At 44.6% G+C, this 20,564-nt stretch overlaps 1 protein-coding gene across 1 annotated transcript in view; it reads left to right on the top strand.

Moving 5' to 3' along the window:
• MAD1L1 (mitotic arrest deficient 1 like 1) overlaps window positions 1-20,564 on the top strand; it is a 461,411-nt gene that overhangs the window by 284,124 nt on the left and 156,723 nt on the right. The window contains exon 16 of the mRNA XM_083585714.1: window positions 2,083-2,290. Coding sequence (XP_083441840.1) covers window positions 2,083-2,290 — 208 coding nt within the window. The remainder of the gene's footprint in view (window positions 1-2,082; window positions 2,291-20,564) is intronic.

Genomic DNA, 20,564 nt, shown 5'->3' with positions numbered 1-20,564 from the left:
CTTTTCCAAAGACCAAATCAAGGGAGTTTTGTGGGTTTGCTGGGCCCCTTATAACCTGTAGGCCCTTGTGCACAGCACATCCTATATGAGCACCACTGAGCAGGAGAGTTTGTTTATTATTTTATGTATTTATCCCACTTTTTCCTCCAGGGATCTCAAGGTGGCGCACATGGCGCTCTCGCTCCTCATTTAATCCCACAACAACAACCCTGTGAGGTAGATTAGGCTGAGAGGCAGTGACCAGCTCATGGTGAGCTTCATGGCCAAGTAGCGATTTGAACCCTGGTCTGCCAGCTCCTAGTTCAGCACTCCAGCCACGACACCACACTGACTTGTGGCAGGCAGATGGTCTCATTCCAGCCTCCAAGGCCTGGCATTTGGAATGGTGTTCTGCTGGTTTGTGGAGGCTGAATAGTCAGGACAGTTAGAGAAGCCTCTAGCTGGTGGGCCGAGCTGATCACCTCCTTTCCTTGAACCACTGGAGGCGTGATCACACCACTCTGTGTGGGTCTTCCTCCTTGCACGCGAGTCTCCTGCTGTTCACTTCCTTTCCTTGCTGTTGGCAACTCTCCCACAAGCAAAGAGAGCTGGTCACATGGGACCGGTGTGTGCGTGCCGAACACCACACTTGGGGAGCAAGTGTGAATCAAACTCTTAGTGCATATGTGCAAAATGTGATCATGTGACATGCCTTTGAGACTTTATATCTAGACTAACAGAATCATTGCTCTTGTTTTCGTTTTTCTTTTTAAACAAAGCTCTTTGCCTGCTTTTTCTGGAGACGTAAATTTAACTTCACTGTTGAAGGGAAATTAATCAGCTATTCTAGGACCTGGCTCATCAGCTAAACTGCTGTGTGTGTGTGTATTTCACCTCTTGGGAAAAGTGCAACATGAAATGCCTTTTAGTAGCTTGCTCAGGAAATGCCGACACAATTCAGTGACAACGGCCATGTTTGAGTTTTGTGATGAAAGAGAACAACAGTACTAAATTAGTCTGGTGCTGTGCCCTGTTGCAGATTGGAAGCTTTGACTTAAAACAACAACAACAACAACAACAACAACAACAACAACAACAACAACAACAACAACAACATATACAACAGACAAATGCAAAAGATCCAGTAATAACGCTTTGATAGAATGAATAGCCACTCTTGGGCTGACATAGAGTTTGGGATTATCCTATAATAAATTCAACTGTTGTTATCATCTGATAAGTTAAGCAAAAATGGCCCTTGCCAGTCACTGTTCATATACAATCATAGAATTGTAGAGCTGGAGGGCAACCCCAAAGGCCATCTAGTCCACCCCTTGCAAGGCAGGAGTCACAACTAAAGAAACCCTGACAGATTTCTGCTTCTGAAGAGCCTTTAATCTCACATGTTAAAATAGCAGAATCAAGGCCCAGGTTGCAATCCCATGCACGCGCCTGGGAGAAAGTGGCACTCATGTTCAACAGGGCTTACTTCTGAGTAGACATGCTCAGGGCTGAAATGCACCACGGCAAAGAAGGCGTGCAGGAAAGGGCCAGCCGGATGTTGCAGTGTTGTGTATGTGAGCAAAGTCGTAATGCGGGAGAAAGGACTGGCAAACTCATTAAGGTGGCTTCCTAATGGCAGTGGACGCTGTAGTAGCGCACACCGGGAAAGCAGTCTGCAGAATGGATGGTGCCACCAGCCAGCAACCTGGGCACAATTGCAACATGGTCACAAGGGGAGGGGGACACCACCTGCCGTCCCGCATAGTGCTACAGCCCGGCTCCACCAGGAGTGGAGGTGCCCGGTGCCCAAAGGGGGCCAGCGAGTGAGGCGCAGTTTCAAGGTGGAAGCAGAGTGGGGGAGGCTTGGCCAGGAAAGCTTTTTAACTGCATGAATGCAGACCATGGAAGTAAGTTCCAGGTGATCAGCTTATTGGAAGGTTCACTTCAACAGATAGGTCAGCCTTTGCTGAATCCTAATTTTGAAATGCTTGTGTGCAATTCTTCCCCTCTGCCTGCACTGCTGTGCTGTGGTTGTGGGTAATCCTCTCTAGTAAGCTGACCCTGCCGGTCCTAATGAGCTCCTTTTTCCATGTTTTGTAGGGCTATCACGATCCCAGTAAAACTAAAGTGCTCCACTTCAGCTTGAACCCAGCAAGCTTGGCGAAGCAGCAGCGTCTTGAGGAGCAAACGCATCTGCGGGAGGAATGCCAACGCTTGAGAGAGCTGGTCAGAGTACTGGAAGCAGGAGACTCTATCCCAGAAAAACTTGAGGGGGCGGCAAGTCTCCAGTCAGCTCAAGAAATTGCAGGTATGCGCTTGCCTGGTCAATTACTCATTCATCATAGTGTTGCTGTGTAGCAAAGGGCAGCATTTCAGAGTGCATTGAGAGCCATTTAATTGTTTATAGTCACAGTCAGTCTAGCGGTTTAGAGTGTTTAGCTTATATAAATGCTCCTGGGTGGAAAGGGAGATTCCCTGAATCCACCCTCCTTAAATGATACCTCTGCCTGATAAACAAAGGTCTGCTTGTTGTCTATTGACCTATACACATGAACCCGTATTTTACATGTGTGTTCATAAGAAGTGTGACTTTGGAGATCTGTAATCTGGAGACAGTTGCACTGCTCACCACAGGGGTTATTGCACAGTAGAGTGAGTTCACCAGGAATCTCTGGCCATATAACTGAGGAGTCCCTTATGGGGAAAGGAGGTGATATTTCCCAAGAAATGTAAATTTTGACCCAACCCAATTCCCAGTGGAAGATGCTTGCCGCAGAAAACCTTCAAGGCCAAATCTGAACATAGGCTTGCATTAGATGTGGCAAAGGTTCTGAGGACTCATTAAGCTTGCACCTATGTTGTCTTCATCCAGATGCTCAGTCGTTGCTTCCTCTGCAGTGGCACCCCATTCATTGCTCAGAGCACAGCCAGAATATATATACAGTTTTAAGATGCATACAGAGTTGTAGCTGAACTGAGCTTCTCATTGTGCTCCATTGTGGAGCACAAAATCCAAATAGGATAACACCTTTGTCAGTACCAAACAAAACAATACAAAGTAGTAAGCAGACTTCTGAGCCTTGCAGAATTCTTCCGCCAGGGTTGTGGGGTCAGTGTAGGGGAAGGCTGACGTGTTGCTGATAGGCCTTGGCGGAGCAGGTGTGTGTGTGTGTTTTTGTGTGTGATGTCTCTGACTAACAAGTTGGGGACAAGGTTTATGCAGTGCTAAGAGGGTTCAGGCATGCAGGAGCAATAAAAGGAACATGGTGGATGGATGTTGCTTACAGAGACAACATATATTTCTGTGCTGTGCTAACAAGGACCTTGTTTTTGCAAGAACTGCAATCTCTGAGTTCATTTTAGTCGTTGAAAAATGGCCCAACCATCCTTGATACATATCGGACCGCTTCTCATCCAGGAGGGAGGGATTGTGTAAACAACTGTAGCTAGTTAATCTCTGGCAGGTGGAATTTGGAGTTCCTTAGATAGATAAGCAAAGTGATTTGTGAATGAACCAAGATAGTTGGCTGCAGCTGGAATGCCCCAGTCCCTGCTCAGTGCAGACAAGGCATATCAGGATAACAACCCTGTGATGAAAGTCTCTGAGTCTTAATTATATGAACAATCCTAAGAGCAGACAAGAAACCTTTTCTTTTAATAGCTTTTTTGGGGTTGGGGGGGGGGTAAATCGGTTCCAAAGGTCCCCATCATCAGCATTTGCTTCAGTTGGCCAGTTGGAGGTAGTGGAGTGGTAGCTAGGAGGAAGAGATGATAGACCAATTTATCTAGCTTTACTTAAAAGGCAAATTTATTGTTTTCCTGTGACTCACAGAGGGCCTCCCCCAACCTCAGAGTGATTCCTCCTCCTCAAAAAAGAGCAAATGGTCCAGGTCAACATTTTCAATCATTTGCGGGGGGTGGGGGGGCCTGCTCTCCAAGGCTGTCCCTGCCTAGCAAACTGAGCAGCTGGGTCACTTGTACTGTAATTTATTGCTGAATGCCTCTCTTTAATTCATTTCTAAGTGTGGCCGTGTGTTTTATCTAGCATGTCTTAATGTGTTCATGACCCAAAGGGCTTGTTTGTGCTTTGGATTTACTGTGGGCTGGTGACGAGTGGAATTTGATTTAGCCCTCAAGTGACCTTTAGTACTGGCATTGACAATATCTGGGCATCATTTTAGGCACTGTCCTGTTTTGCACAACCTTAGGCACCAGTGGAAACCTATATTGCACAATTTAGATTGCTGATCTAAACAAACAAACTAAACAATTTAGATAGTTTGTTAAACTTGTAACATAATGAGGCAGAAATTCTGTGCGGGCTCAGCATTTATTTATTTATTTAAAATTTGTGTACCGCCCTTCATCTGAAGATCACAGGGCAGTTCATAACATAAAAGTACAAAATGAAAATGCTAAACACGTAATAAAACAAAAACAAAGCGATAACTCCTTTCCCACAAACAAATTTAAAAGGCTATAGAATGTTAATCAGCCAAACATCTGGTTGAAGAGGAACCTTTTTGCCTGGCATCTAAAGCTATGTAATAAAGGCGCCAGGCGAGCATCCCGGGGAAAGCATTCCGCAAACAGGGAGCCACCACAGAAAAGGCCCGTTCCTGGGTTGCCACCCTCCAGACCTCTCATGGGGGATGCACCCAAAGAAGGGCCTCAGATGATGATCGCAGGGTGTGGGTTGGTTTATATGTAGAGAGGTGGTCCTTGAGGTATTGTATTCCTGAACTGTTAAAGGCTTCCTCCATCATTATCTAGAACACTTGGCAAAAAGTTGACCCAAGCAATCCTGTCTTCTACCTGGTTGGATAATAACATTATCAATGGTTTCTAGTCATAACGGCTATGTACTACCTCCAGCGTCAGAGACAGTATATACCAGTAAATACCAGTTTCTGGGGGAACACAGTTTGGGGGAGTGCCATTGTGCTGAAGTCCTACTTTTGGGCTCCCCATCTGTGCATCTTAATGGCCTCTGGGAGAACAGAATGCTGGACTAATTTGCCTTTGGTCTGATCCAGCATCCATTTTTTCTTCTTACTAGAGTCTTTCCTTGTTGAAATGGGGCCTTCTACATATCCACAGATCTGCAGCATGAGCTTCTGTCATTGTGAAGCTCCCACTGTAATGGGCATGTGCAAGTGTGGATTTCTCTGTGATGTAAAGAGTGTGGCAAGAGTGGACCCCACACTAATGCAGCTTATGGTTATGGGACAATCAAGGGCAATGCAAGTTCACTTTTAACTCAGCAGCAGTTAAGCACATTATGAGTCAGATGCAAATGTACTGCAAGTCCTCGAAATGCACATATGCAGGGCTTGAACTGTGCAGAGCCCCCTCCACCTAGTGTTTGAGGAACTGGTTACTGCCTCGTATCAGTCACAGAAAGAACACTGCAGTGAGCTCTCGCCTGTGACTGTCCCAATGACACCCTGGGGTGTAATCTGCTCTTACGATTCCATTCCCTCTGAATGTCTGAGCCTTCTGATTCATCATTCATTGTTGTCATTTCCTCCAATTTTCCTTCAGCCATGTATCTGGCTTGTCCTGACCTCTCTAAAAGTTTGTGCCATGTGATCGACTTTTTGTAGCATGTCTCAAACAAGAGATGGCTCTAGGCCTGTTATGCATTGGACAGACAAATTCCACTAGATTCCCAAATGTTTGGAGGGAGCACAGGTGGTTGTCTGAATAGCTCATGTCAAAGGTTCTCCCCAATTCTTGTTATTATTTTTGCTTTCTGCAGTTCAGCCTGGGTAGGTCATTGCCGTTATGCCCTGCTTATGGACTTATGGGAGACATCTAGCTGGCCATTGTGGGAAATTGGGCTAGATGAAGCATTTGGTTTGATACAGGTGTGTGTGTGTGTGTGTGATGTGAGCCTTGGAATTTAGGGATACCTTCAAAGTATTTGGGTGGGTTAAAAGGAGGTGGCTTACCCTTCCTAGGCATTATGTACTGAGCTGCCCCCATCTTCTCAGGGCTAGAAGTATGGGTGTACCATAGCCAGCCAGGAAGCTGGTTGTGATCCATAGCTGTTTAAATTTAAGGTTCAGTGGATTATAATTACAGGAACGAAAAATAATCAGACAAACATTAAAGATGCTTCTGCTGATGGCTTTGATGATAATGTGTTGGCTGCTATTAAACCTTCTGAGCAGACAAGAAAGCACCATGTGCCCGCTGATGGTGGTTCTAACTTGTGGGCGAGGTAATAAGGAAATTTTTATGATGGGTGCTAAAGCTCATTAAATGCGACTCCATTAAAAATCAAGGTTACGCTGGACTCTAAATCTCTTTGAGCACAGCCAGTGGAGGCTGTATCGTGATCTTGGCAACATGCCATGGAGTTCAGTGGTGCTTTTCTCTCATTTGCTTTGTAATAGTCTCTATTAAAACGGGTGACATGGTTATTGAGAAGAAGCATTTTGAACGGTGTGCCTTATCAACACTGGTCCTCCCCCTTTCCCCCTTTTGTGGTGTGAAAATGGCAAACAAGATGGTCCTGAGCTTATTAATGGGGCAGAGCTGCAGTGGCTCCATTATTCAGAATGGGCTGCAATGCTCCAGAGATTTGGACTCAATTATTAAACCTGGCCTGTGAAACAGCATTGGCCAAAGTCAGGTTGTTATGTGATGAATAGCTCTTTGCAATTCTCTTGTCCTTTAAACAAAAGTTCAGATAAGCAGTTTGTGACAGGTTTTTTTCCATTTTCAAAAGAAACTTTATTGAATATTTATATATATTATAATTACAAACAATTAGAAGATTTTCTTTCCAGGGCTACTGTTCATAATACATACATTAATCATAACTATGAATATTAATTTTAAAAAAGGGATCATTATCTATCCATTGCCTTACAGAAATATCTAATAAATCATAATTCACTGCGCCCATCAAGTGTGTCTGGACTCTGAAGCAAAGAAGTAGCTGACGTTATTGGTTCCAGACAGATAACAGTTTGAAATGCGAGAAGGGGTGTGTGTGTTCTTTACTCTTAGTCTCAATTTCCTGTATTTCACTCTGTACCTCGCATGCTTTTAAACTATTTCTCATGCCAACTTAAATAATTCCGATTATTTTATTTTTGGCTGCCTTAGTACAACCCCTTATAGAATTCCTGTTTAATCATAGTCACTAGTGAATAGGTCTGTTGCACTGCAGATCAATCTTGACAATTAATTCCTGTCAGGAAATGACAAGGAGTGAAAGCAAGGCAAACCCTTTGGAAGTATATATTACTCATGTCTCTCGGCTGTGTCAGTCTAGTGTCGATGTGTGGGAGTGAGCGAATATGTTTCTGTGGTGGTTAGGGGTGATTGACTCAACTCCTTAAGATGCTTCATTCAAGAGTAATCTGATATTCTTTCCCCACCCACCCCCATTCCCAGGTACTTCGGATGTTGCAGATTTGTCTTTCCCACACAAAGACCCCAGAGCAGGTGTGCCTGAACTAAACCTCTGCATTTGCCCAACAGCTAAGAGGGGCTTAGACAAAGCCTCACGTTGGCTTGGGAAGTCACGGCATTGCGAGAGCAAGGTTAGCTTCCCTCATTCAAGAGAATGAGGCCCACTTATAATATGCACTGGGTAATGGCTAAGGACGCAGGGAAAAGCAGAGATGAGCTTGAACATCTTTCCTTGATTTGCAAAGAATTCAGCTACTGGCTGGCCAAATTTGATATCATCATCATGTAAGTTAGAGTATTCCAGTATTCCCATTGCCACTGCTGCTTCTTGGAAATGTCAAACTGTGCCCAGTTCTTGCTAACTTTTCCCCATAGGCTTTCCAATTTTTGTTGGGTATCGGATGTTAATTGGACTATTTGCTTGTTTATGAATTCTAAGCTAACTGTGCCTTTTTGACTGATACCCATGACTCTGTGAGCTTTCCTGTGTGTTCTGACTGGGTTATTCCATAGGCACCCCCAGAATGTGAACCTGGTGGCAGCAAATGCTGAACTCTGATACCGATGTTTCCTTCATTTTTATTTTATTTAATTTAACAAAATGTATATACCACTTGATTCTTAAACGCACACACATACCTCTAGGCATTTTTCCTTCCCTCTAGCTGAATATGTGTGCTTGAAACTTCATTATCATTTAGGTCCAACTGCTGTTGATAATCTGGAGTGCTGAATGGCAGCTCCTTTACTCCCCAGCAAGAGCCTCCCTAATGCCAATATTAACATCCTTTCAGCCCCAGATTAAGACATACCTCTTCTCTCAGGCTTTTGAGAGATTATGATAATCATGCCTGTTGCTGTTTCTGTGTGCCTGTGGGGTTTTTTTGGGGGGGTATTGTTTTATTGTTAAACTTGATGTTTGCTTTTTAATTACGTAAGTCACATATCAATGTTTTATGATAGGCGACAAATAGTTTAAGAGGTAGTACATACTTTATTTACATGGGCTTCTTAAACCTAAATGAGTCTTGTAGAAATGTGATATTGTGTTTTTAGAACACATAATAATGAACAGAGCAACCAGCCTGTTCTGTAGCTACAGTGTGATTTGAGCATTGTCTGAAAGCCTCAAATCTTTTTCTTTAAAACTATCAATTGCAAAGTGAACTGACAGCTTTGTCATGAATTTAGACGTTTAGTCTGAACAGAACTTAAGCAGAAAATTTACTCGTGATCGCTGCCATGGTAAACCCTTGTAATAGAGATTATTAATTGGAATTAAATTGGGTAATGAATTAACATTAAAATAATCTAATCTTGTTGAAGTGACAAGCCAGAGACAGTAAAATTAGTCACTGTCCAGCCTGCCCGCCCGCTCTGCTCATGAGGCTGTGCGCAAGTGCCATTAAATGAATGTGCTAGAAAGGGCTTTGGGTGGCATTAAGAACGTTCATGGCTGGTTTCTCATACTTTCTCTGCAATCAGTGCAAGAGGAGAAATGTTCACTTATGGTGCATGAGCCACTCACGCTAGAGTTGTTCTTGCAGAAGACCCTCAGTTGCACTCAGTGGAACCCCATTTTCTCCTGCGCACCACACAGGTAATGAGACAGGATGTTTGGGAGAACAAGAGACCTATGTGTTTCCTTTATTTATCACCAAATGAGGTCCTCTGGCTCTTTCTGCTTGACCTTTGGGACTCTCCTTTGGCCATGCCCCCTTCCACTAGACCTCAGCCTCTTTTGCAAGGCCTGTAATAGTATGTTTTGCTTGTTAGGATAAAAGATTGAGATACTGTGCATGTATGTACAGAAATCCTGGAGTTTTGCAGCCTACTGTTTCTTTCTTTTTGCCTTAGGAATGGTTTCAGCTGGCCAGGTGAGGATGAGAGTGAGAGTAAATGATGGACCTCAAGCCCTTGCTGAGTTAGGGACCTCCACTGCATGCAAAGACAGGCCCCGGAGGATTGAGCAACTCAGACCAATAGTGGATCCAGTGGTCAAGAAGGCAGTTTCTGCATGAGCTGTAGAGGGAAGCGAGGGGCAAATGAGGCTCATCAGCCTGGAAGGGTAGTCCACATAGGAGAAGGAAACCTCTAAATCCCAACCTGCACAGCCTTGCGGCTATACTCATTCGTGAGAAAGGCTTTGGGAGTAAACTCTGAGGAACTATCTATACCCACTGACTTGCAGAATATTTTTGGGAGAAGAAAAGGCTAAGCAGCAAACCCTACACAAATCTGGAGTGGAGTTGGATGGTGTCTTGTATGCCTCCTTCCAGCAACTCCTGCAACTAAGATGATGCCAAATGTATAGTGCTCTGCTTTCCTTTGGACTACATTAGCGAGGTCAACAGGGGGGCCTTGTCTTCTGGGCAGCCCAGGACCTCCCTACATATCGCCCAGTCTTGCGCCCAGGGGAGGTCATCTCGGAGCTCCGAACACCTTCCTATCACCGGCATTCAGCTCCTGGAAGGTGCCTACAGGATGCTAATGCAGCCATGATCCTCCAGCCCTGCCATATAGGATTTCATTCTGCTTGTTGTATCTTTTAAAACAAAAAACCCATCACTGTAGAACAGGCACCCCCAAACTCGGCCCTCCAGATGTTTTGGGACTACAGTTCCCATCATCCCTGACCACTGGTCCTGTTAGCTAGGGATGATAGGAGTTGTAGTCCCAAAACATCTGGAGGCCCGAGTTTGGGGATGCCTGCTGTAGAATTTTCTATGATACGGCTTTTTCTATAATTACAAGCAGTTATATCATTGTTTTGCTTTCATGTTTTAATTTTATAATGAAGTCTTTTGTTATGGACTCTGACTCATACAGGGAATGGAGATGATTATTATTAGTAGCAGCGATATTGCTGGAAAGGGGTAAAATATCATCCAAAGCTTACTCTCCAAGGTCAAAGCCATTGTGTGCTCATTCTGTAGATTCCTCAATATGCACATGGATACATAAGCATGGAGGATAAGGCTACCAAGGTTACTAGCCATGATGGCTATGCTCTGCGTCCGTGGTCAGAGGCAGTACAGTGGTACCTTGGTTTGCAACCGCTTTGGATTACAACCTGTCAGGGACTCAGGAGCAGGAGCACTGGGGAGAGAGGAAATGGAGAGAGAAGGGGAAGAATCCGAGGGCAGCGTAGGGGACTATGACAGTGGCCCGAGAGATTCCATGAGCTTCTCCAGCGAATCAGAAGATTCCCAGAAGGGGGCGCCGATGATCAGAGCAAGGGGGGTCCCAGGGGGGACGCACCAGAAACAAGGAGACAAAGGGGAACCCCAAAGGAGCAGTGGGGGATTGGGACCAGTTTCCCCACCAGAGCGTAGTGGGGGGGAAGAGTCACATGTGTCAGGGCCAGCGTCTCCTCCAGCGGGGAGAGAGAGTGAGTCAGGGCTGACCACGCCTCCAACGGAGGGGAGGTCAGTTGCAGCTAGCCCCCCCAGAGGGGGAAGCAGTGACAGCAGCAGCAGTGAAACGGTCAGGAGAAAAGTTACTGGCTGGGCGCGCGTGCCAAGTTCAAATGTACAGGCGCGGGGAACAGCAGGAGACCCGGATGGGGAACCAGCTCCTAAAGCCCGCCGGAGGGAGGGGGAAGGCTCAGGGGACTCAGCGTCAGAAGAGGCTAGAAAGGGCGAGACCCCAACGGCCAGGCGGAACCAGAGGCGGAAGGAACAGAGGAAGAGGTGGAGTAAGGCTAGAATCTTAAATTGGTGTCTGGGGGGAGGAGACTCAGACGGAGCATCAGCGGTCTGACAGTTGAGACGTAGAGCTGCGCGCTGCGGCTCTGGAAGTGAAACTGAACTTCAATAAAGACTTTTGTACTTAACAACGAAGCGGCGTTGGTCCTTTGTGAGCTGGGACCTTGGGCAGCTCTGACACAACCGTTTTGGATTACAACCACATCAAACCAGGAAGTGCGTGTCCCTTTTTTTGGGGGGGGGAGGCCTCTTGGCGAAAGCGCAACTTGGGTTACAACCTGTTTTGGTTTACAACCAGACCTCCGGAACGGATTATGTTTGTAAACCAAGGTACCACTGTAATGCTTCCGAGTACCAGTTGCTTGAAGCCACAGGAGGGGAGAGTGCTCTTGTGCTCGGGTCCTGTCTCCTGGTTCCCCGCAAGCATCTGATTGGTCACTGTGAGAAGAGCAGGATGCTGGACTAGATGGGCCATTGGCCTTTCCAGCAGGCTTTTCTTATGTTGTTATGTTCTTAAGCATCTAATGTAAGGTTCTGCTTTAAAGCCACTTACAACCACAGATATTTCTGTCTGATGAGTATTACATTTGTTATTATGTAAGTATTTAATTTGAGTTACCCAATGGAAGAACAGGATCTGGCATTTTTTTTCTTTAAAAGTGTGGACTTGGGGAGGGCAGTGTCTTGCAAAAGGTGCCTTGTCTTTGAAGAGGTTAGTGCCTTCATAAATAGTGTCACCATTAAGTCAAAGTGGTGGGGGTATTGCTTCCATCTACTGTCCACAGAGCCAGAGGTGATTTTGTATAAAGAGACTATATAATGGTTGGCAATAATCAAAGGCTACCTAGTGCACTTATCCTTCCATCAAGAGCAAAGGATCTACAGATTTTTGTTCCTCTCTATGATTCATGACTGTGTGAGAAGCAAAACAAGGAAGAAAAAGTTAAACTCTACCTATATTAAAAGGGTAGATGTTACTCTTCAGATGTCCTTTTTCAGTACAGCTTTACCATTCCCTGAAGCACAGTACAGCGCACCATGGATTCTTTGTGAATTCTTATGCTTTATTTGCTTTAAAAAACACATCTCACAATCTCTCTGGGCACTCTATGGCAAGGATGAATGTAATAATTAAAAATAAACAGGACTTTATGACTCTGGAAAAAGCAGCCACTTTGCCAGAAAAAGGTAGGTTTGGGGGAGGGGCAATAAAGAGAACTTAAACAGGTGGCGATGGTGAGAGCACAAGCAACAGAGAGTGATCTGTGTGCCTAAATGCAATCAAATAATTGAGGCCTTGACAAAGAGTGATCTGGTGGAGCTCAATGGATCTGTAGAGGGGCAACTACCCATCATCAATGTGCCTAATCACAGCAGTTATGTAAGACAGGTCAGTGATGTTACCCAAAATTGTAATTACGGGGCTGAGGGGGTTATGGCTTGCTCAAGACCACATAGGAGCTTAATTCATACATAATAGGAAGTCATGGCTTGCCATTATGAGACTATGCCATGGTGAACCTTGGGCTCACACATTCCCCTCTCTTCCTCTTAACACCTGAGGGAACATAAAAAATCTCTGTGTTTTGTTTCGAATAAACCACTGTTTCCTGTTACATCCAAACTTGGGAACTATTCAAACAAAAGAAACAAAACTGTTCCAGTTTGCATGAAATGTTAAACCATGGTTTAGCACGCAGAGTAGAAAGGAATCAGGGACTTGCATGCTCTCTTGCCCCCTCTGCTCCTTCTGTGCAGCTAGGAGCAGGACTTTGGTACAGATGCAAACAATCTTTGGTCAGCTTCCAAACAAGCCAACTTCAAGCCATGGGTTATGAAGCTGGCTTGTTTAAGCAATCTCTGATTTATAAGCAATACTCAACTGGGCCTATGTGAAACTGAAGGTAAAGACTAGCAAAGTCCACCTCTCGGTCATGCAAGGGGAGTGGTAGTGCACGAGTCCCTGCTGCAGAGAGCTTAAGTTCAGATTGGAGACTCTGACTCTGAAGCATCCACAGAACAGGGCATAGGATACTTGGCACAGAGATAACAGTTGAGCAGGGATCATACAAGACCATGGATTGTTTGGAGGGGTCTTATGAAGGCATTTACAAGAGACGTTGCCTCTGTAGGGAGCGGGAGCCAGCTGAAGCTTTATGTATGTGTGCCAACAAGGCCTGAAGTGTGGTAGGCTGTGCCTTCCTGGAAGAGCTAGCTGGCTGCTTAAAGAGCCTTTGGCGTCTATGAGGCTAGAGAGCCAGAGGCATTGCAGGGAGCTGGCTGTGTTTTCCACCTGGAAAGACTATAGACAAGGTACTGGTGGTTCTCTCTCCAAGGAAGTAGTCTGAAGCTTGTCTCCATCCTGTGTGTTCCACCAGGATTTGCAAAGTCCCCAAGTCATGAGATATGGCTTCTAATTTATTTGGCAGGCTCTTCTGTAAAGAAAAGGGGATTGCGGCTTTTGTAGTGGTGGCACAGCTTTGGCCAACACCTTTGAAAGGGGAAGGCATGAGAGCTGGAAAGGCAAGGAAACTTATGGGTAATAAGAGTTGCCAAGGAAAGAAATGGGAGACGGAGGGAACACAAACAGGCTTGGCAGCCCTGTAAAAATATGCAGAATAGGAACAAGGCCATTAAATGCTTTTGAACGTTTAAGCTCCCCTGGGGCCAGGGACTGAGGGAGGACTTTTGTTCCTGGCTCCCAAATTATGACAGTAGTTGAAAGTGTGCCTGTGTTTGGGGAGCAGGGTGGGTTAGAAGAGACACGGACGGAAGAGAGAAATGTTCTCTTTAGCTGTCATGCCAGTCCCTTTGGACTCCTGAAGTTGTGCCATCCATCTCTCCATAGCCAGAGGCAGTTCTGCCTTCAAGGAGAGAAAGCGTAATGAGCAGTAAAGGGACCTGAAAGCCCCTTCTGCTCATGTTGAAAGACTCTACTGAAGAGGAGTTCCTTATTTTGCACTTCGCAGTTGCTGGGGATCTGGCAGCTTCATTATCTCATAACACACAGTAAGATTTGGACAGAGGTAGGCTGATGGTCTTGCATGGTCTGCCTTGTTTAACCAAACAAGCAAGGATCCCTGTGGTCCAGCACGGTGTTACAGAACAAGAGTATGTAGTATTTTTCAACAGGAAGGATGTGAATAATCTATTTTAAGGGTTCCTCACTTAAGAAGCTAAATGCCATGCTGGGTCAAGTCACTTAGTCCAGGATTTTTTAAATAAGAATCCCTACCCAGAATTGGCCAGTTGCCTGCTGGTAGACTGCAGCCTTGCTTCTGCCCACTCCTGAACAAGGAAATGGCAATGTGCTCATATAAAATTGCTTTCTGTAGAGTCAAACCTTTGATCCATCTAGCCCCGTGCCTTATTCTCAAATTGGGTTGCAGCTCCCCAAGGGTCTCTAACAAAGGCCTTTCCTAGGCCTGCTACCAAAGATCCTTTCTGAGGTGGAGGTCAAAGTTTTGAACCTGGGTGATAGAAGCAACTCCAGGACTAGTCCTATTAAATATATTCCAGGACAACAACACACATGACAAGGAACTCATAAGTCATTTACTCTCAACAGCCAGAAATGTCATAACTAGACACTGGAAGTGAACAGAAATGAACATAGACCACTGGTACTAAAATGAATGGGAGATCACTGTACTTGAATAGTTAACCAACATACTTAAACTAGCACTGGGCCAAGCAAAGGAGGATGCCTTCACCCTGGTGTGGCTTCCCTTTTTCACATATATAGCACAAGGCAATGACTTACTCTCCCCCGCCCCCAAAAAGCATTGAATCAATATGGCTAATCTGACCCAACACACATACAAACAAAGCACACTGCAACCAATCTATCCATGTGATGCTGGAATAAAGCCCCACACAAACACTGTGCAATAGAACTGAATACCATTACCCCCCTCTCTCCCTCCCTCCCTCTCTTTCTCCCCAACTGCATGATGTCTATGGCAATAGTGTCTCATACTGAACGTAAACAAACTGTGAAAAAGACTATGAATTGACAATGGAGATGCTATATCTAGTTTTCGTTGTTTTGTAACATAAGAAAATCTTTACTAAAAACAAAATTTAAAAAGTTTTGAACCTGGGGTCTTCTGCATCTGGAGCAGGCTCTCTGTCCCTCCCATAGATGATGATGATGATGATGATGATGATGATGATGATGATGATGATTAATAATTTATTATTGATACCCCACCCATCTGGCTGGGTTTCCCCAGCCACTCTTGGCAGCTCCCAACAGAATATTAAAAACATGATAAAACATCAAACATTAAAAACTTCCCTAAACTATGCAAATGGTAAGACTTTTGGCAGAGTCCATAATTGACCTGTATGAATTTAAGGCAGCTCACGAACACTGGTGTTCATCTTCTGCCTTTGTGTTACTGTGCAGAGTTCTGGACCTCCCTGATGGAGCTTTCTTCAGTGCTGCCCAGGCCCCCTTAGGGGTGAGACATGCCGTGCGCTCCCCAGCTGTCCTTCATACCCTGTAGGATTGCAGTACGAGCTGCTGGTTAAAGCTGTTTGCATCACAGGCGCAGCCTTTGATTAGGTGTGAAGTGCCATAAGGGCTGCTGGATTGTACACAATTGAAAATGCTCTTTCATTCATCAGCAGGAAGGAGAAGAAAGACTTGTGCTGATGTCTCAAATTCAAGCTGACACAAATTCCCTGACATTAGAAAAACCGGCCTGCCAGCATGGCAGAGCACTCTGATGTGCGTGTGGCATGGGGGGGTGGGAGGGTGAGGAAGAGCCTCAGATCTTTGCTCAGCATGTTGTCAGTGTATTGTTTCCTCTGTAAATCAAAGCTTCATGTCTCAGTGAACAGCGGTGCCTGGTAGAAACCTATTAGTGAGGCCCTGTGTGGGAGGGGGGAGATTGGGTCTGTTGAGTTATGGAGGGGCCATGTTTTGGTCTGCTAATGTCAAGGAGGTGATGGGGCATTCAGATTTTAATAAAACCTGAGAGGGTATAAATTTTTAACCAGGGAAGGTAAAGTCCTAGGGTTATTGAATATACACCCACCAGATCCAGGGTAGCAACACAGCTGATCAGCAAAAAAGTTTACTCAACTCACATTTGGTCTTCAGCTCCTTGAATTTTCAATTTCCAGTTAAACACAGTTAGCAAGAGCTGAAATTTGTCTGCATCCATGATCTTCAGTAACACCCTAAGGCTGCAATTCCCAAGCAACTTATTTCAATGGAAATCTTATGTGCATTAAGTCAGCAGCTGAAAGACTGAAAACCTAGGTTACTCGTACCGTGCCCTTAATGTATCCTTACTCAAAAGTACCACTATGGCTTGGTTCCCAGGTGCAGGTTTCATTGCTCGACGATGACAACATCCAGTGGTGAATTGCAAGTGTAATACGTTATCATGGGTCAAACAGCACAGAGATGCATTTGATATGACCCCGTGACCCATCTATTATTTGTATTGTGCTATTAGGGAAATGAAAAGGTAGCAAAGGACAAATGCTGCTTCAGTTTATTAGGTTTGGTTACAGTTGTGGGTCGGGGTGTGTGTGAGAGAGAGAATTTGAACAAGGGTCTGAAGGTGGAGAAAGAAGTGGCCACACATGTGTTTTGAGTGGGAACTAAAGTGCTATGGGTTTAGGCAAGTAATCCTGTTGCAAGAAACCACTCAAGTGCAAAGTTTAACTTTTTATCTTTCTGGGTTTCTGGCCTATGAAGCACTTGCTTTTGCAGCTAATTTGTCTATTTAATTAAACAAGAACTTGACTGAATATTACAAAGAGCTACAAAACAGGGTTTGCCTTGAAACCAGTGCCAGGCAAGCAGGCTGAAGCAAGGACTGTATTTAAAGAGTTTGTATTTGACAAGCAAAGCAATGACAGTGCATTATGTGAATCTGATATGCAAAGTTGTCACTAAAAGTGTAAACATGGTGACAGCAGGACCAGCAATTCCCAGACTAATCAAGTAAACGGAGTAACACGTCCTTTTAGCTGTGGGATGCTGGAGACTGATTTCCATATTAAACGAGGGAAGCTACATAAATTCAACAATTAGATTGATATTTTAATCAGAGAAAAGTCGAGACACAGAGAGTTGTATGGTTCCCATGTGACTGCTGCCGTGACCTCTATAAGCATATGTACTGTTTTCAATCTTTTTTTTGTCATTTTATGTGCTCAAAACACACACACGAATGCAGCCAACTTGCAGCTGCTTTGGGGAAACAATTTCAATCATTCTGAATTTGAATTTGGCTGAAAACTTTAGTAGTTATCTGTCTTTTTCTGCGAGGACTGCAAGCTTTAATCATTTTAACTGGTCAGGGAATCAGCTAAAGGTTGAGTTGATTAATTGTTGGGCCTGAGATTTAAAGATACACCACTTACTTTTTTAAAATACATTTTTTAATCTCTTGCAATTCTACCATAGGGTGCTAAATAAAGATGGGACTTCCTTTTAGCAATGCGAGCTGGCTTTTATTTATTTGTAAGCTGCTGCACACTTCCTTCAAAGTATCTAGGAAAGCTTAGCAGCATTCACACTTTATTTAATTCAGTGTTGGCTAACCTGCAGCCCTCCAGATGTTTTGGACTCCAACTTCCATAAGCCCCATCTATCACGGCTAGTGGGTAGAGATGATGACATCATCTGGAGGGTCAAAGGTTAGCCATCCCTGATACAATCAGTTGCAAGAGAAAGTCAATTAAAACTTAAATGTCACTCCTTGGTCATTTCCAAGGCAGTCTGCAGCTAGGATCCAGTTTTGGTGTGGGTAGATGGTGATAAGAAGAAGCAGAAGCAATGGACATAGTCAAGGACAGGTTGGAGTCAGGCACCAGATAGGACAGGTGTGGGGAAGGCATCTAAAATCATAGCGATGAGCAGTCTTGGCTACCAGTGTTTTATAGGGCCTGGTGTGTCAAGATTGACTTGTAGTGTCAGGTTGGGAGTATTAAAGCTGGGACATCAGCTGACTTCTTCTTCAGGCTAGAACTTCAGCCTTAAGAGTGCCCTTTCCCCTAAGACATATCCTTCCTGGCCTCCTGCTGAACCATTGTGTTGGTGTCATGTGAGTATGAAGTGACTACTTCAAGGCAGCTGATGACAAAGGCAGCAGTCCCTCCTAGGCATCTCATCTATTTCTCTCTGTTGAAGGAGTGATCAATATATGCCTGTCCTGGTCCCCCTAAACTTGTCTGTTGTCTTTTGTGCAGTGGGGGATGCTTGCCCATCAGCAGTGTTGAAGTAAGAATCCTTTGCCAGTCCAGTTCACTTCTGTATATAGTGACAGGTGAACTCTTAACAGATATACATCTATATATGACACACCAGGTAGCCAGATTTGCAGCTAAGAAGCTCCATTCCAGCTATGTGAATGCACTCCAGTTTTAAAATTTAATGTAAATTTCTTTTTATGTTGTAAACTGCTACAGGCTACGTTGTACGATCTTAGAGGAAAGTTTTCCTTTTATTCTCTGCTGTCCATTGTAAAGGCCTTTGGCTATACTCAATAAAATTGACCACTTTGGTATATAGAATGGGGAAGCAGTGCCTTCACTGGGGGTAAGGTCCTGGAGACTGGACACCCTTGTTCAACCCCTCTTTAGGCTGGTGCACTGTGCTATTTTGATGATCTGTCAATAAACTATACAGGGAAGTTTTGAAATGTTGGAGTGGAGAACGTGATATTGGGATAACAGGTTCAATTACCTATTGAAACCTGTGACTGAGCAGTGTTTAAGTGAATCTTGGTTTGGGATTAGATATTACCTGTTGCAATGAAACACAGAGAGATGCCCATAAAATAACAAAGTTTTTTTATTGTGGGAAATACATAACTTGTTTCTAGTTCTAGCCTAACTAGCTAGTCTAGAGAAGAACATGGCGACCTTGCTTGCTCTTTATTCTCTCAAAGGATGGTCAAAGATGATCTGAAGGAGAAGTGGGAGGAGGAGGAGATAAACAGGATACAATTTAAGACCTATCTGTCTAAACAGTAAGGAGTCAGAGAGACAAGAAGGTTAACAAGCTGATAGGTTAAAAGTACAGAAGGAGACAAGCTGATAGGTTAAGAGTACAGGGCTAGTCTGGGATTGTGGATGTCCCTCACTCTATCTTTTTTAACCCGTGCAAACCCCACTTCTGCAAGCTGAGTTGTACCCACCTCCCAACACATGATCTGTGGGCACATAAACATCATGGATCTGCTTGGCTATGGAATAGTTTGTCCAAGAATAAAACAGCCATTGCTTTTAAATGCAAGCGGTGCTGCTTCTGTGTGCTTAGGCATGGATTTTTGCTGTGGGATAAATTTTCACCTTGCCTCTGGGAATCTCTCTTATTGGTTTCTTGAGCCTGCTTCTGAAAGCTGGACATTGTGTAGAGGAAACTGGTTCAGCGTTAAAGGCACTGCTTTGCTGCATTTGTCATTATTTTCACTTAGTACCTTGCTATTCTGCTGAAGAAGTTGGGGCGACTACGTTTTCCATTCAGGTGGGCCTGGATCTGTATTGAGCAGCATTTGATGGAAAGGCAGGATATACCTTTAACAAAGAAACAAAGAACTACTTAGCTTCCTCAGTAGAACTGTGCCAGGTTCCTTCTGGCCTCCCAAAATGCTTATGCCCCTTCCAGAGGCTTTTTTGACACACTAACCTGTATTGCAACGAATGTTCAGACTCTTCCTTCCATAGGCTCTCACAAACACATTTTATTGTGAGGCAAAAGGTAACCAAGGGGATGGAAATAAAGAGGAGCATTTTCTATTCTGTTTATTTAATTATTAATTCATTCATTTGCTTTACCTTTAATCCCGCTTTCCAGACAATTATTTTCTCCCAAAATGGCTCACATCCATAAAAGAGAGGGGGGCGGGTAGAGAGAGGCCCTGCTATATATTTCCCAGACTAAAAAGACGAGAGACACCAGAAAAAGGGAGAGGAACTCTTCAAAGTGATCTATTGGAGGGCATTCATATCTTGCTGGGGCCAGACTGATCTTCCTTTTCTGCTGTTCTTTCTTAAATGGCAAGGGTGACTCCTGTTCGTTCAACCAATGTATGGATTCTGACCCCAGAGTGGCCTTTCCCCTTGCTTGCTTCTGCAGTCCCCGGGGCAATCAGCAGGTGGAGTGGAGTGTCCTCCCAGGTAGAGAGAAAGAAGCAAGCTCCTTGCAGCTTCTTCTTCTCTGGCTGAAGGGTGGGGCCAGGCTGGTCTCCCGATTGCCTTCGTGTTATTGGGTTGAGGGTAGCCTCCTAGTGGCCCCGGGGTCCTTGGCCTGATAGCAGAAGCTGGGGTTGTGTTTCCCTTCTGTTCTCCAGTCCCCATACCTTTACATTCAGAATATGAATTTTGTTTCATTTCAGGAAAAACAAGAACGCAGGCATAGGGAGGCCTAGGGCAACATGAATTACAATAGTTTTTCTCTGTTCCCTTTTATTTGCCTAA

This window comes from Podarcis filfolensis, assembly GCF_964270895.1.
Source record: "Podarcis filfolensis genome assembly, chromosome: 14".
Lineage (NCBI taxonomy): Eukaryota > Metazoa > Chordata > Lepidosauria > Squamata > Lacertidae > Podarcis > Podarcis filfolensis.
Note: the sequence above shows the minus strand (reverse complement) of the source record. Positions and strands in the feature narration are given on the sequence as shown.